The sequence below is a fragment of the Alexandromys fortis genome, unplaced genomic scaffold (assembly GCF_014885135.2).
Source record: "Alexandromys fortis isolate MF-2015 unplaced genomic scaffold, M_Fortis_MF-2015_v1.1 scaffold_45, whole genome shotgun sequence".
NCBI lineage: Eukaryota > Metazoa > Chordata > Mammalia > Rodentia > Cricetidae > Alexandromys > Alexandromys fortis.
In genome coordinates this window covers 24,991-37,857 of record NW_026067926.1, presented here as the reverse complement: position 1 = coordinate 37,857, position 12,867 = coordinate 24,991, and the positions used below count along the sequence as shown (strand labels likewise).

General features: G+C 48.7%; 1 protein-coding gene across 1 annotated transcript in view; it reads right to left on the bottom strand.

Annotated features, from left to right (window-relative positions):
- Positions 1-12,867, bottom strand: part of Gtf3c1 (general transcription factor IIIC subunit 1) — a 39,623-nt gene that overhangs the window by 7,258 nt on the left and 19,498 nt on the right. The window contains exons 18-24 of the mRNA XM_050143160.1: positions 10,674-10,831; positions 8,998-9,140; positions 7,424-7,505; positions 6,527-6,639; positions 4,101-4,163; positions 3,266-3,359; positions 772-944 (exon numbers count right to left, since the gene is read on the bottom strand). Coding sequence (XP_049999117.1) covers positions 772-944; positions 3,266-3,359; positions 4,101-4,163; positions 6,527-6,639; positions 7,424-7,505; positions 8,998-9,140; positions 10,674-10,831 — 826 coding nt within the window. The remainder of the gene's footprint in view (positions 1-771; positions 945-3,265; positions 3,360-4,100; positions 4,164-6,526; positions 6,640-7,423; positions 7,506-8,997; positions 9,141-10,673; positions 10,832-12,867) is intronic.

The following is a 12,867-nucleotide window of genomic DNA, read 5'->3' as shown; positions in this document are numbered from 1 at the left end:
ACTGAAGAGTGCTGTTAAAGCCTGTGCTGGGCCACTGTGGAAGTCACAACACTCAGAACAGTCTGCACCCTTGTGCCTGGAAGCAGTCTTACCCACTGGGATGGGAGACAGTGCTGCAGCCCAGCGCCAATGCAGTCTAAGCATTTCGTCCCCACGCACCTTGTTCATCCCAGGTGGGGCCAGTTCATCTAAGCCTGCAACACTTCTCACCAACAGCAGCTGACCCAAGGAGGAGGAACCTCCTTTTCTGACAGTTGATAGGACACATGTGTCCAATCTCACTGTCTGCAGATGTAAGCAGAGGCCAGCTCTACAACACAGGGACCCACTTGCCGACCACACCCATGCCTTTTGCTGCTTTACCCTCCCCAGAAGCAAAGGAGCCCAGTTCATCAGGGCGAGGAGCTGGGGAGGAGGAAGCCAAAAGGACTAGTGGTGGAGCCATCTAATGTCCAAATGTGGCCCCTGCTGTCTTGAGGCTGGCATGATATGCCTGAAGGAGGGCTTTCCCACCTGCAATGAGAGGCTAGTGGTGCAGCGGTTCTGAGGGCACCTCGCCTAGCCCTGAAGGGTGCAGGTGATGCAAAAGGCCCTGAGTTGAATGGGGGTGGGATAAGGGTAGTCCACTAGGCAGGTGCTTTGCTACCTGGGTTGCTTACAAAACTTGAAACTAACTTTCCCTCACTTGTTTCACGGAGCCCCCCTGCATGGGAGACAGGCAGAAAGAGAACCCGTTCCTGGATCAAGCTCTCTGCTCCTGAGGACACTCACTTGTAGTATGACTGGGACAGCTGGTAGGACATGGGCACGAAGGGCACAGCACGGTTCTTCTTGGGACCCTGGGAATGGCTGACACGGCGCCGGTTGACCAAGCTCCTCTTCTGGCACTCCATGAAGGCCTTCACCAGTACAGGTTCCCGGAACTCCCGGTAGAGACGGAAGATCTGTAATAGCACATGGCAGGGTGAGGTGCTTGGCCAGAAGGGGAGCTAACCATGGCAGCATAGAAACTGCAAGGGGCCACTCACAGGAAGGCTGGCTAGCTGACCCAAGATGTCCCAAGAGGCTCTAAGGCTCTTGGGTAGTACTGGGATTCCCTAGTGACAGCACACACTAACAGTTAAGTGACACTCCAAAGCCTTGCTGTGAGGCCTAAGTGACCAAGAGAGGAAAGTGACCTCACTGCTGACGGGCCAGGTGGTCACTGGGGTCACAAGAAGTGGTCTCCTAGAAGAAGCCATCTGAGGGTCACACACCTGATTTTTCCAGGTAGTCTGGCAGGTCTGCATGTAGACCCCAGTGGGGAAACTGCATGGGTCAGAGAGCATGAGGTTGCAATGTTTTTCACCTTTACTTCCTACAGAACTGGAGTAGAAGCTGTGGCCAGTACTGGGGCTTGGCTGTCTATGATTTCTGCTCTTGAGAACTTGCTGGGTACATCTTCAAGATACCTGCTGCTGTGTGCTGGACCACATTGACCAAGCCTGTGGGGTTCACCTGAGAGCCTAGACTGCCATAGGAAAGTATCCTTGTAGCTGTCTGGCACGCTTGCAGTATCTACCCATTCCTTCTGTCTTCTGAGAATAGGTTGCTGGGGAGCCTCTGTCATCACCGATGGCCCAAGTCCTCAGAGCTAGCTCTTGGGAGCCACAGAAGCACCTTGCCTGCTCTGGGGGCTGGGTGGTCAGGTGGTCTTTCTAAGTGTTTGGGGTACAAAGCCAGTCTTAGACGCCTTCCATCTGAGCCTACAAGTCCCTGGAGGTAGACGCAGAAGTGGGAGAGCAGCTGGGGCTGAGGAGGCAAACAGGATGCTGAAGGCTCCTAGGCCTGGACTCCCTGCTGAGCATGAGAAGGATCTCTGCTTTCTTTTTAAACAAGCATGAGCCCACAAAGAATTGCTAGGGCCGTGGCTGAGGATTTCTGCCTCACTGTACACCCTTGCTGTAGTTTAGGCTTACAGAGGGCTTCATGTCCTCCAGCTGCACAATACCCATGAGGCCAAGGGACAGGTGATACCAATAGCCAGGTTCTCACTTAGAACTGTGCAAAAGGCCAAAGTCAGTGCTGCCAGGAAACAAGTGTTTGCTGGCACTGTCAAATATGGGGTCCTAAGATTCCTGTGGGAAGCAACTGTACCAGGTGACTTAAAGCTGGAGAGCTCTAATGACACCCAGGAAGGCATGCCTACTGCTGCTCAGTGTCCAGGGCCGGGCCAGAGCTCTGAGGCAAGGTATTAAAAAGCATCTTCCCCTGCCAGGCACAGTGCTGCATCCCTTTAACCTTTGCACTTGAGAGGCAGATCTTCATGAATTCAAGGCTAATCTATCTACACCGCGAGTTCTGGGCTGGACAGGGCTACATAGGGAGATCATCTCAAAAAATGGGTCGGAGAGATGACTCATAGGTTCAGAGCATTGACCCAGGTTCAATTCCCTGCACCCAAATGCAGCTAATAACTATCTGCAAACCCAATTCCAGGGAACCAGACTCACTCTTGCGGTCTCTGTGGGCAATACATTCTATGTGGTTCAGACAGACATGCTGGCAAAACGCCCATACACAAAAATAAAAATAAGTAAATCTTAAAAAATAAACAAGAAACAACAACAACAACAAAAACTAAACATCTCTCAGCAGCCCTACCTTTTCCAGTCCTATGGCACAGGCCTTATGAGGTCATGTCTGTAGCCCCAAGCAGGACATGCACCAGCAGAGTGGGCTGTGACGGCTAGTGCCATCAACTTTACAGAATCTAGAATCTTCTGCTATACCCCCGGGCATGCCCATGAGGGATCATATTGATTACACTGAGGTAGGAAGACTGCCCACTATGGGTGGCACCATTCTGTGGCTGCGATCCATGGTGAAAAGGACCTGAGCAGCAAACTCAGCAAGCACTCATTCCTCTGGCTTTGGACTATAGATGCAATGTGCCTCAAGCTCTTGCTTCCTTGACTTCTTTTAGGGTGCTTATTAGAATACTTTATCATAGCAGTAGGAAAGACTAGACAGTGGCCCAGGGCCTCTGAGTTACAACCAACGACAGTGAGGTCCAGGTTACTGCAGCCCCACCCCTCAGTAGCCTGGGATTGGCATGCTGAGTGAATGCAGCATGCAGGAAGCCTTAGGTTTGATTACAGCAGCAATAAACACACAAGTCAGAACTCTAACAAGAATTAAAGGCACTCAAGGCCCCCGAGACCCCAAAGCTAAGAAGAGCAGAGTAAGTCTAAGGCCCTGCTGTGCTGAGGAGGCCAGCACCCACCTGGAAGGACTGGCAGGAGTTGGACTGGCTGTTAGAGAGGGACAGTGTGCTCTGGATCAGGTTCTGCAGCACCAGGAAGTGGATGTCCTCCACACTGAAACACAGCAAGTACCGAGGCTGCAGGAGGCTGCTGGCCCACAGCAGCACCCCTGAGAGGGTGAGTGCACACACAAGAAATACTTAGTTAAAGACATTTCAATCCCACAAAAGCGCTCTGAGTGCTGAAGTAGTCACACAACTAAAGTAAACAGCAGTTCCTAGGACATACTAATTGTCCATGTCTCAACAAAAACACTGTTCCCGGTTAGATGTCTGTCTATAATCCCAGAACTGCGAAGCTGCAATGGGAAAGCTGCCCCACAGAGCAACTTTCAGACCAGGGTGAGAATAGAGTAAGATACTGTCTCAACAAAACAAGTGCTTTACCTTGGTGGGAAAGAGGCAATCTAATGTGTAACCAGCTTCTAAACCAGCAGGTAAAAGTCAGCTTTTTCTTTCCCTGACTCTCAATGAAAAAAGGGATCATTGTGTACTATTTTACAGAGCTAAAATTCAGATAAATATTGCTTTGTAAGACATTTTCTGTTGGGTTGAGCTCACTGAAAGACCAGGCAAATGACACTTGAGGATAGGGCTTGGGCAGTTTCCTCTGTAAAAGCCAGACTCCATGGGCTCTATGAAAACCACTCAGTACAGAAAGGAAAGAGTACAGACAGCAGATCAAATGAACATGGCTTGTGTTCTAAAAAAAAACCAATTATTCACAAAAGCAGGTGGCAGGCTAGATTTGGCCCTAGATTCCCCATAGAGGCTGGAGCTGAGAAATGGAGCTTACCTGGTAAGTTCATCCTCCTTTCTGACCCGGTCCTTTTCATCTCCAATTGCCAACACTCGGTATCTGCAAAGGAGGCACAAGAGCTGGTGCGACAGGGTGGCCCGCATAGAGCTGGCTCATGGCGGTCATTCATTGTTGAAGGGCTGAACACACCGAACTCAGAACACACAGAAACCACACCAGGTTTCACCCTTCAAACAAGCCCACTCTTATGACCCGAGGAGCGGGAAAGCATGGGAACACATGGATAGGCAGGGACAATGGGTGTAAAACTGTGGGCTCACTGTGAGCAGAAGACAATCAAAGAGAGAAACTTGGAAAAGTACCCAAAGAAATGGTGTGTGTATGTGTACACACTGTGCATGTGCTTATTTATAGGTTGCAAGTGCACATGTATGTGCAAGTGTATGTGTATGGATGTCAGAGGTTGGCCTTGAGTATCTTCTTCAATTACTCTCTGCATTGTTTATTGAGGAAGGGTCTCTCACAGGAGCTTGCAGCTTGCTGATCAGCTAGTCTAGCTGGTCAGCCTGCTCAGGGATCCTGTCTCTGCTTCCTGTGCTATGTGCTATGATTATAGAAAGGCTGCCATGATCACCTGGCATTTTTATACTTCTGTCTGAACTCATGGAAACCAAACAGGAAGATGCTATGAGGCTGAAGACAGGAAGAAGAGGAGGTAGAAACTGATGGAAGGTTATGGTGAAGGTAAGGAATGAGTTCTAGTGATTTATTGTGCTTACAGATCATAACTAAAAACATACCACATATATTATTATGTACCTTATAAATATATTGTCATCTGTCAATAGGAAAATAAGAAAATTGGACCTGATGATGCACACCTGTAATGCGGTATCTGGGAGAATGAGGTTAGAGAGCATGAACTCAAGACCAGCCTGGCTACATATAAGACCCTGCCTCAAAAACCAAACAAACCACCAACAACAAGAGGGATTAGGAATTTGCTGTGGGGTACAGCATTTGCCTGATATGTACAGGGTCCTGAGTTTAATCTCCAGCACTATGGAAAAGAATAAATAAGTCTTATAAATAAGTGACAATCTTGAAGGCAGAAGAACAGAACATTTCCTGTCTTTTCTGTGAGTTTTATGCAATATCACGTTACGTGACATTCAAGTCAACATAATTTCATGAAACTGTTAAAACTCTAGGTTTCACCAAGCCTTTCCTTTGGCTTTTAGAAAACTAAAATAAAACCTCAATTCTGCAATGATAAATTTATTGACAGAAAAACTGCCTTTTCAGAAAATCCCCCTTTCATCATATGGGCAGGCATGGAGGTCTCTCCTATATTGCCTGGTCCACAGAACACTCCTGGCCAAAGTCAATGTTATCGGCCACATCTGCAACTCACTTTTCCTCTAAGAGTTTAGAGCTCTACTTTTACATCCATAACTGTCTTCATTTAGGATTACAAGCGGCCTCTTGTTTGAATGCACATGTGTGAGAAGATGAACAACAAGCATGGGCACAGACACTGAGACCCCATCAAGAGTGAGTATAAATCACACATCCATGCGGGAACTGTAGAGAGATGCTTTATGGCCGAATGAAACAAAACCCAGAAAACAGCTACAGCTGGGTGTGGTGACACATGCCCATAATCCTAAGGATCAAGAGGCTGAGGCAGGAGGAATGCCCAGACTTAGAGACTAGCCTGGGCTACACAAATCTGTCTCACAATACATGAGAAAAGGGCAACTGCCATGGAGGTCTGAAAGTGGACATCATATTCACTGCTGGATGAACCTTAGATTGTGGTTCCAAACAAAACAGAGTGAAGGGTGTTTCTACGGGAAGGAGTGCGTCCCCATGAGGATGGAGAGAGGGATCTACATCTGGATGTGACTGTGGAAACAGGCCTGATTTATATCCCTTCAGATTGTCCAATTCCCCCAACTACTTTCAAACTAGTACGTTCTTCCAAACAAGTATGAGTCAAAAGCATAAGCTCTGTTATGAGAGCCTCTGAGCACAGGCCCTGGCCCTGCTCAGAATTTAAGCTTTGTGACCCTGGACTGGGGACAGTGGCCAGTGCTTCCCTAGGACTGAAGCTGTGCAGGATGGATATAGTTGTTCTGACACCTGGTTGTGGCCCTAAGGCAGAGAGCACTGAGTGGACCTGGAGCCACCACCTCTTCCTTTCTTCCATCTTATAGTCTCCTAATAGTAAAAAAAGCAAAGTCAGCAAGAAGCATACACAACACAGAGTCTGGATTAGTTAGGTGAGCAGCGGGACTCAATGGAAAAAGAAACACAGGTGTCAAGGTATCTGACATCAGGTGGTCCTTGGAGGGGCAATGCAAGGCCAAGTATAGCCAGGCAGGCACTGTTCAGCTGGCTAATCTCTGCTACACACCTGCACAGTGCAAGGCTCTGCCCACTCAGGACAAGGCACCTACTTGGCAAAGAGCTCCTGCAGCGTGTCGGGGATCTCAAGATTAGGGTTCCTCAGGCCAGAGCTGAACTTTTCTTTCAGTTTCTCCACAAATTCTTTAAACTCCTTGGCACAAACCTGTAACACAAGAGCTTAGATGCCACACCTTCCCATGGAAGGGAGGCTGTGCAAACACCAAGGGCATTGTGAGCAAACTCCGTTGGCAGCCACACCCCCAAAACACCATACTTGCTGTCTTTTCCACCCCTACCCTGAGTCTACCTGCCACCTGAGTGGTGAACACTCACTGCCAGGCCAGGAATCTGGAGCCCAAGTGACACTGACAGCTCTCAGACCTGTAGCTCACCTTCCCCAGCCTGAGGAGAGATGCAAACACGACCTACACTGTTCCCACCATGCACATGGACACGCTAGCTGCCAGACACTCGTTGCTCTATTACCTCCTTCCTCTCAGCTTCGTTTCCCCTGGCTGCCCATGTAAGCTGGCTTATCCAGATCCTCCAGCACCCCCTGCTCACCTGTGGCCCGCTGCCTCATGCAGAACACTATCATAGAGAAGTCTCCACTTAGCCAGGGCAGAAGTACCTGGGCCTACACAGCTAGCTCCTTCCTGTCAGCCACCATCTGGCCCCTGACCAGAAACCAACAGAGCAGCTTTCAAAACCTCTGCCTGCAATTTCTAAAGAGTTGCTTTGTTTCCTTAACAGGCCCCAAGCTCAACCGCATTTGAAAGTACCAAGTCATACACATGGTCATCTTTAAAATGGATGCCTGGAGTCAGGGCCAGTGGGTCCTAAGCACTGACAAGCTGACTTCCATGTTTGCAGGGTCCTGAGGGCTAGCCAGTTCCTCAATGCCTATCTTCAGAGTGCACTGGGCCCTGCCACTGCATGGGACCTACCTTTGGGTCTTCGTAGTTACCCTTTCGACTCATGAAATCGCCAACGAGTGCCTTGTCCTGGTACACCTCCGCCAAGCAGACCCTGAGAGAGGGAAGATCCAGTGCTGTTCAAGTTGTACCCTCCTCCCATTCTGAATGCTGAGGGTATATTGGCTTCAGTTCTCTGAGAGCTATGATCTACCTAAGCACCAGGGACAACTAGCTTTGGGGAATGAGTACCCTGTAGTGAGCTGTACCCAATTCAAGTAAGGCTGGTCAGGCTCACATTTTCCATCCTGCTTCTATCTTCCATGTGGAGACCGAGGACAATGACATTCTCCTTCAGCCCTACCCCATCACAGGGATTTGGACAGGACTATTAGGACCAAGAGAAGTGTGTGTGTGTGTGTGTGTGTGTGTGTGTGTGTGTGTGTGTGAATTTGAAACTACTGTATACCACCATTTACTATCAGATTTCCTGGCCACAGACTGCTGTCCACCTGCCAACCTGCCCATGCCTGTGAGGGTAGTGGAACCTGGCCTGCCCAAAGGGAAGCAAAGGAGAAACAAGCACATCAGAGAAGCCCGACCAGTTAGAGCCTGCCATCTCTGCTGTCAGGGGAAGGAAAGAGCTGGGCTGAGATAGCTGTCCTTGATATTCCATCATCTTAACACAGGCCAGGAGATCTAGTACATAAGAGGACAGAACCCCAGGCCTGCTGCCTCTGAACCCCCCTTTTTCCTTTGTTCCAGGGTATGCTTGGGACAGGGAGCCCAAGCCTCAGATCTTATTCCTTGACAACTCTCTACCACTTTGACACACCTATTGACAGGTCTCCTCTTCTGAGAAGTCAGGACTAGGAGGGCATTTTTCCTTCAGAGAATTCTTTCAGGTAGGAAATAAGAACATTCTACAAATAAGCAAAAGTGGCTTTATATAAGAAAGGCCCATGGCCTGGCTGACTGCAGGTCACAATGTGCCCTGGCTGCTCTGAAACTGCAACAGTACAGGACATTCTTCTGTACCTGCCTTCCACCCTACCCAACTCTTGCACTGGTGGCATGTTGTGGGTACCTCCCAGCCTCACAGAATCCCTCTGGCCTTCTCTCCTTGGTTCCCTATGGAGAAAGCTGTGGAAGGGCCTGAGGGCCTGTAAGGAGACGGTAGATCAGCCCTGTAGTCAAGAAGATGCTTTGTGATTCCTAGGTACCTGCTGTCCCCACAAGGCCTGTGCTCCACCTGGAAGGATGTGGGGATAGCAGTTCTGCCAAGGGGATACAGTGTTCTTTGTTCAGTGATCCTGGGTCTGTCTTGCTTTCCCAAGAGTGAGCTCCATGAAGAGTTGTTAGGACTGCTCTGATCAAGCAGTCCCTGCCCTCCATGCATGGGGATACCAGGACAGGCGCATAGTGAGCCTCACTCCACCTCACACCTGGCTTTGGAAAGTCATGTCTGTTTCACCTGCAGATTCCAACACCTGGACAGTCACTGTACTCATCCCACTCCACCTGAATTACACACCCATGTCTGAACAAGAAGGAACTAGAAGTGCTGGAATAAGGGCTGGCGTGATCCAGCTGCAAATGTGGCTTACTTGTAGTTCATAAAGGCCTGGGGATTTTTGACTATGTAGCGGGCTCTTCGTCCAACCGAGTGAGATGTCTTATCCAAAGATTCTTCAAAGGTAGCATGCAAAATATCCCGCACAACCTGCCAGGTGACAAATGGTCCTTTCACCTAGTCCAAACACAGAGTGTGACAGTGAGTATCTGCAGAACCCATATATAGGACAGTTAACAAAAGGAACGGGAATGAATGTGTCTTGGGAGCCTGTTTCCCCAGGGAGGCTCAGAGTGCTTGCCTCACTGTTCACCTACATTGTACCAAGTGAGGTCTGGGGACAGAAAAACAGGACAAATCCTCAATGTAGTATGGGACTGTACTTTCTGGCATGCTCTGTAAGGGAGGCCCCAGTATCAGGTAAGGTTAAGAGGATGCTAAATGTGCTTCGGTAGAGTTTTGTTGCTTTCTTTTGGTATTGAAATAGGGTCCTCTCTGTGTAGTCAGGGCTGGTCTGGAACCCTGACTCCTAGGAAAAAGGCATGCACCACCCCTTGCTGGGTAAGTAGAGCATTAAAGACTGATACATTCTTCGCTCTCAGAGCCATTCTGTATCATTTGCCTTATATCACATCATCTTCCAATACACACACACACACACACACACACACACACACACACACACACGTATGTATCGGAAGAAACAGAATGAACTAAGATAGTAGAACATGTTAGAAAATAACAGACGGGAGAGGGCTAAAGACAGAGATTTTCCTAACAACACTAACAAGATGCCACCAAGTTCTAGAGAGGAGTAGGGGGCTACGTGATGGGGAAAGGAGGCATTTGAGAGGCAGCTGAAAAAGTTCAGATGGAAATGGGCACCTCTCCATCTTCCTTAGGGAAAAACAAGAATGGAATTTAGGAGAGGGTGCAAGAATTAGAGACAAACTGATCAGAACAGGGATGGAAAAAGTAATGCAGGCCCTAACTGGTTTCTTCTGGTTGTCATGCTGGTGACCAGGAGACAGATCAGTCCTTAAGAACTGCTCTATTTGTTGGCATCACTGCCTGCAGTGGCCTTGACCCAGCTGACATGGAGCTCATGTCCTACATGTCCTGTTGGCCTCTAAAAAGGAGCATGGTTTAGTTCATGCTTTGTTGCATACTATGCTGGCAGGAAGCACAGAGCAAGAGGTCACAAGGTGCTATGGAAATGTGAAACACAGGAGCTCTGGCTAAGCTGTAGAACCTGTCACCACTAGAAGCAAGAAAGGGTTTGCTGACTGAAAACAAGGCAAGGGAGGTACAGTGAGTGTGGGAGACAAATGTGTAGGGCTATGGCCAGGAAATGCCAAGTGGCTTTTGCCTTAGGGCACAGCTACTCCTGGGTCAGGGGTACCAAAACTACAGAGCCAAGGTGGAAATCAGGGGTTCATGGTACAAAATGCACCAAGCCACCACAGACAACACAGAAGGAATGGGCAGCAAACAAGAGCAAAATGACTTGATCTGCTCTACTGTAGCCAGACAGAAGTGCCCACACATCTGACTAAAGGCTGGGAGAATGTACAGGCTAGTTGTACAAGTACAAAGGATTCTGGGAAATGCTCTTCTGGGCAGCCACTGGGAGTGGGTAGTAAGTCCAGAGCCATAGTTCTCACAGCTTAGCAAAGGGCTGGTCCTGTGGGCTGGGGTGATGGCAGGTACCTTGGTATTGAGGACATTGCTGGCAATTCGGCAGAGCATTAGCAACCCATCCTCCTGCATGGACCAGGAGACACGCAGCCGGGTCATCATCCGGAGGGCATTCTGGTCAGCTTCATCTTGGTAGCGCAGCTTTTTGCTTTTGGCTTCCGGGTGCTCTCCTAGAACCACAAGGGGAGAGGAGGGGGACCTTGAGGCAGCTTTTCTACTAGAGGGGAAGGGCCCCAACCACACTGGTAAGAAATGACCAAGGCTACCAGCTACTAGACAATGCCCAATTCCAAACAAGCAAACCATGAAGAGCAGTTCTTTAACGCATTTCTCTTGGGCTGAATGTCATGGATTCAGGTTAGACAGTGTGAATGTGACCCTCACAGCCAGAGAAATGACAGTGGGCCCATGATCATGGAGTCCACTGGTTTTACCATCCTGAAGCAGCTAGACTGATAGAAAAATGAAGTGACCTTTTGAAGGCACAGTTATAGAGCCAATTAGGTGGCAGCAGCCTAGAGGGTTGGGGTAGGTTTTTCAGAAATTTTGAACCAGTGTCCAATATATGGTACAGTTTCTCCCATAGCCAGGATCTATGGGTCCAGGAATCAAGGAGTGGAAAGCGAGAGCTCCACTCACCATCACACTAGTGACCTACTAGGAAAATTTTAGTTCCTGCTCCTGGGACCTTAAGTCCTGGTCCCAGATTGGGGACCAAAGGGGAGTGCTCTTGCCAGGAGCCAGAACAAACTTGCCATTGAATAAGAGGCTCATACTTCTCCCCTTGCCACTCTGGGCTTCTGATGCCAACAAGATAAGAAAGGAATAACAGTGTTGGGAAGATGATCGATCCAGATTACCAAGGGGGAATTGAATTGCCTCTCCACAATGGAAGTAAAAAAGATTATGTCTGGAGCGCAGTGGCTCTCAACCTGTGGGTCCCCTTTGGCAAATCCCTATCTCCAAAAATGTTTGTATTACGATTCAAAAGAGTAGCAAAATTATAGTTAAATGAAGTAACAATGAAAATAATTTTATGGTTGGGGGTTATCCCAACATGAGGAACTGAGGTCACATTAGGAAGGTTGAGAACCCCTGCTTTAAGGCATCTATCTCTTGGTGCTACCATGTTCTGTGACTAAAGTTAATGGGAACTACAGCCTAACTTAGGCAGGATGACAGAGGGCACAGGCCCTTCAGAAATGAAGTTATGGGTCACTCCTCCAAGGAGAGAACTAAGACCTGCTGAGGTGCTGCTAAAGGCGGAGGAAATACAGAATTGGTAGTAGAAGAAAGCTTGCCCCCTCCGTCTGCTTGCTTTCATTTACCAAGTCCATTTCATCTGGCATTAGAGCCTACTTCTTTGGGATTCCAGTGTATACTGAGATGAGCTGAGACATCCAGCCTCATGGACTAAACCACAACTGGATTCTTTGGTAGACGGCCACTGCTGGACTGGCTGGACCACCCCCTGTAAGCCATCATAATAAATCCCCTTGGTGTATTCATTCTGTATATCTCTGCTCCTCATCATCTACCAGTCTATGATTGTTTCCACTGGGTTGTCAAGTCCTCTGAAGGTGCCTTATAAAGCTGTTTCCAGAACAAACATGTTCAGAGCATTAGTGAGGCAACCAATAGCTGTCTCCAAACCCTCAAATATCTGTGAGTCTGTGACCTCAGGGTGCATGCAGATTCTAACAGGGATAGCAAAGCCTATGTTCTAGGGCTGTCTTGAAGATCAAAAACAACAGTAGGAAGCATGTCCTGAGGTCAGGAGGTAAAGATGGGTCAGCAGATAAAGTGGCTTGCCATCAGGTCAACCTGTATTCTAGAACCCTAGAAGCCCTCTTGACACCCACACATTCACTGTGGCTTGCATGTGCACACATGCACACATATAGAAGCACACGTGTATACACATGTACATATACATAGGTCAATGTAAAAATATTAAAAGAACACCACCACCTCCTGCAAAGTCCACCTTGAGGCTAACCTTGACTGTCACTCAATGGAGAAGCCCCTGAAATTGAAAGCAAAGTGTGCCTCTGGGTGTATCCCACAGGCTGAGACCATGATGGAATATCAGAAAGAAGGGAGCTGCTAACACAGGCAGCATAGCATCTCTGCCTCCTGTCTGCCTGAAAGGGAGCCACTCCCTACCAACGTCCCCATCCCGCACCTCCCACCCCCGCCGCCATGA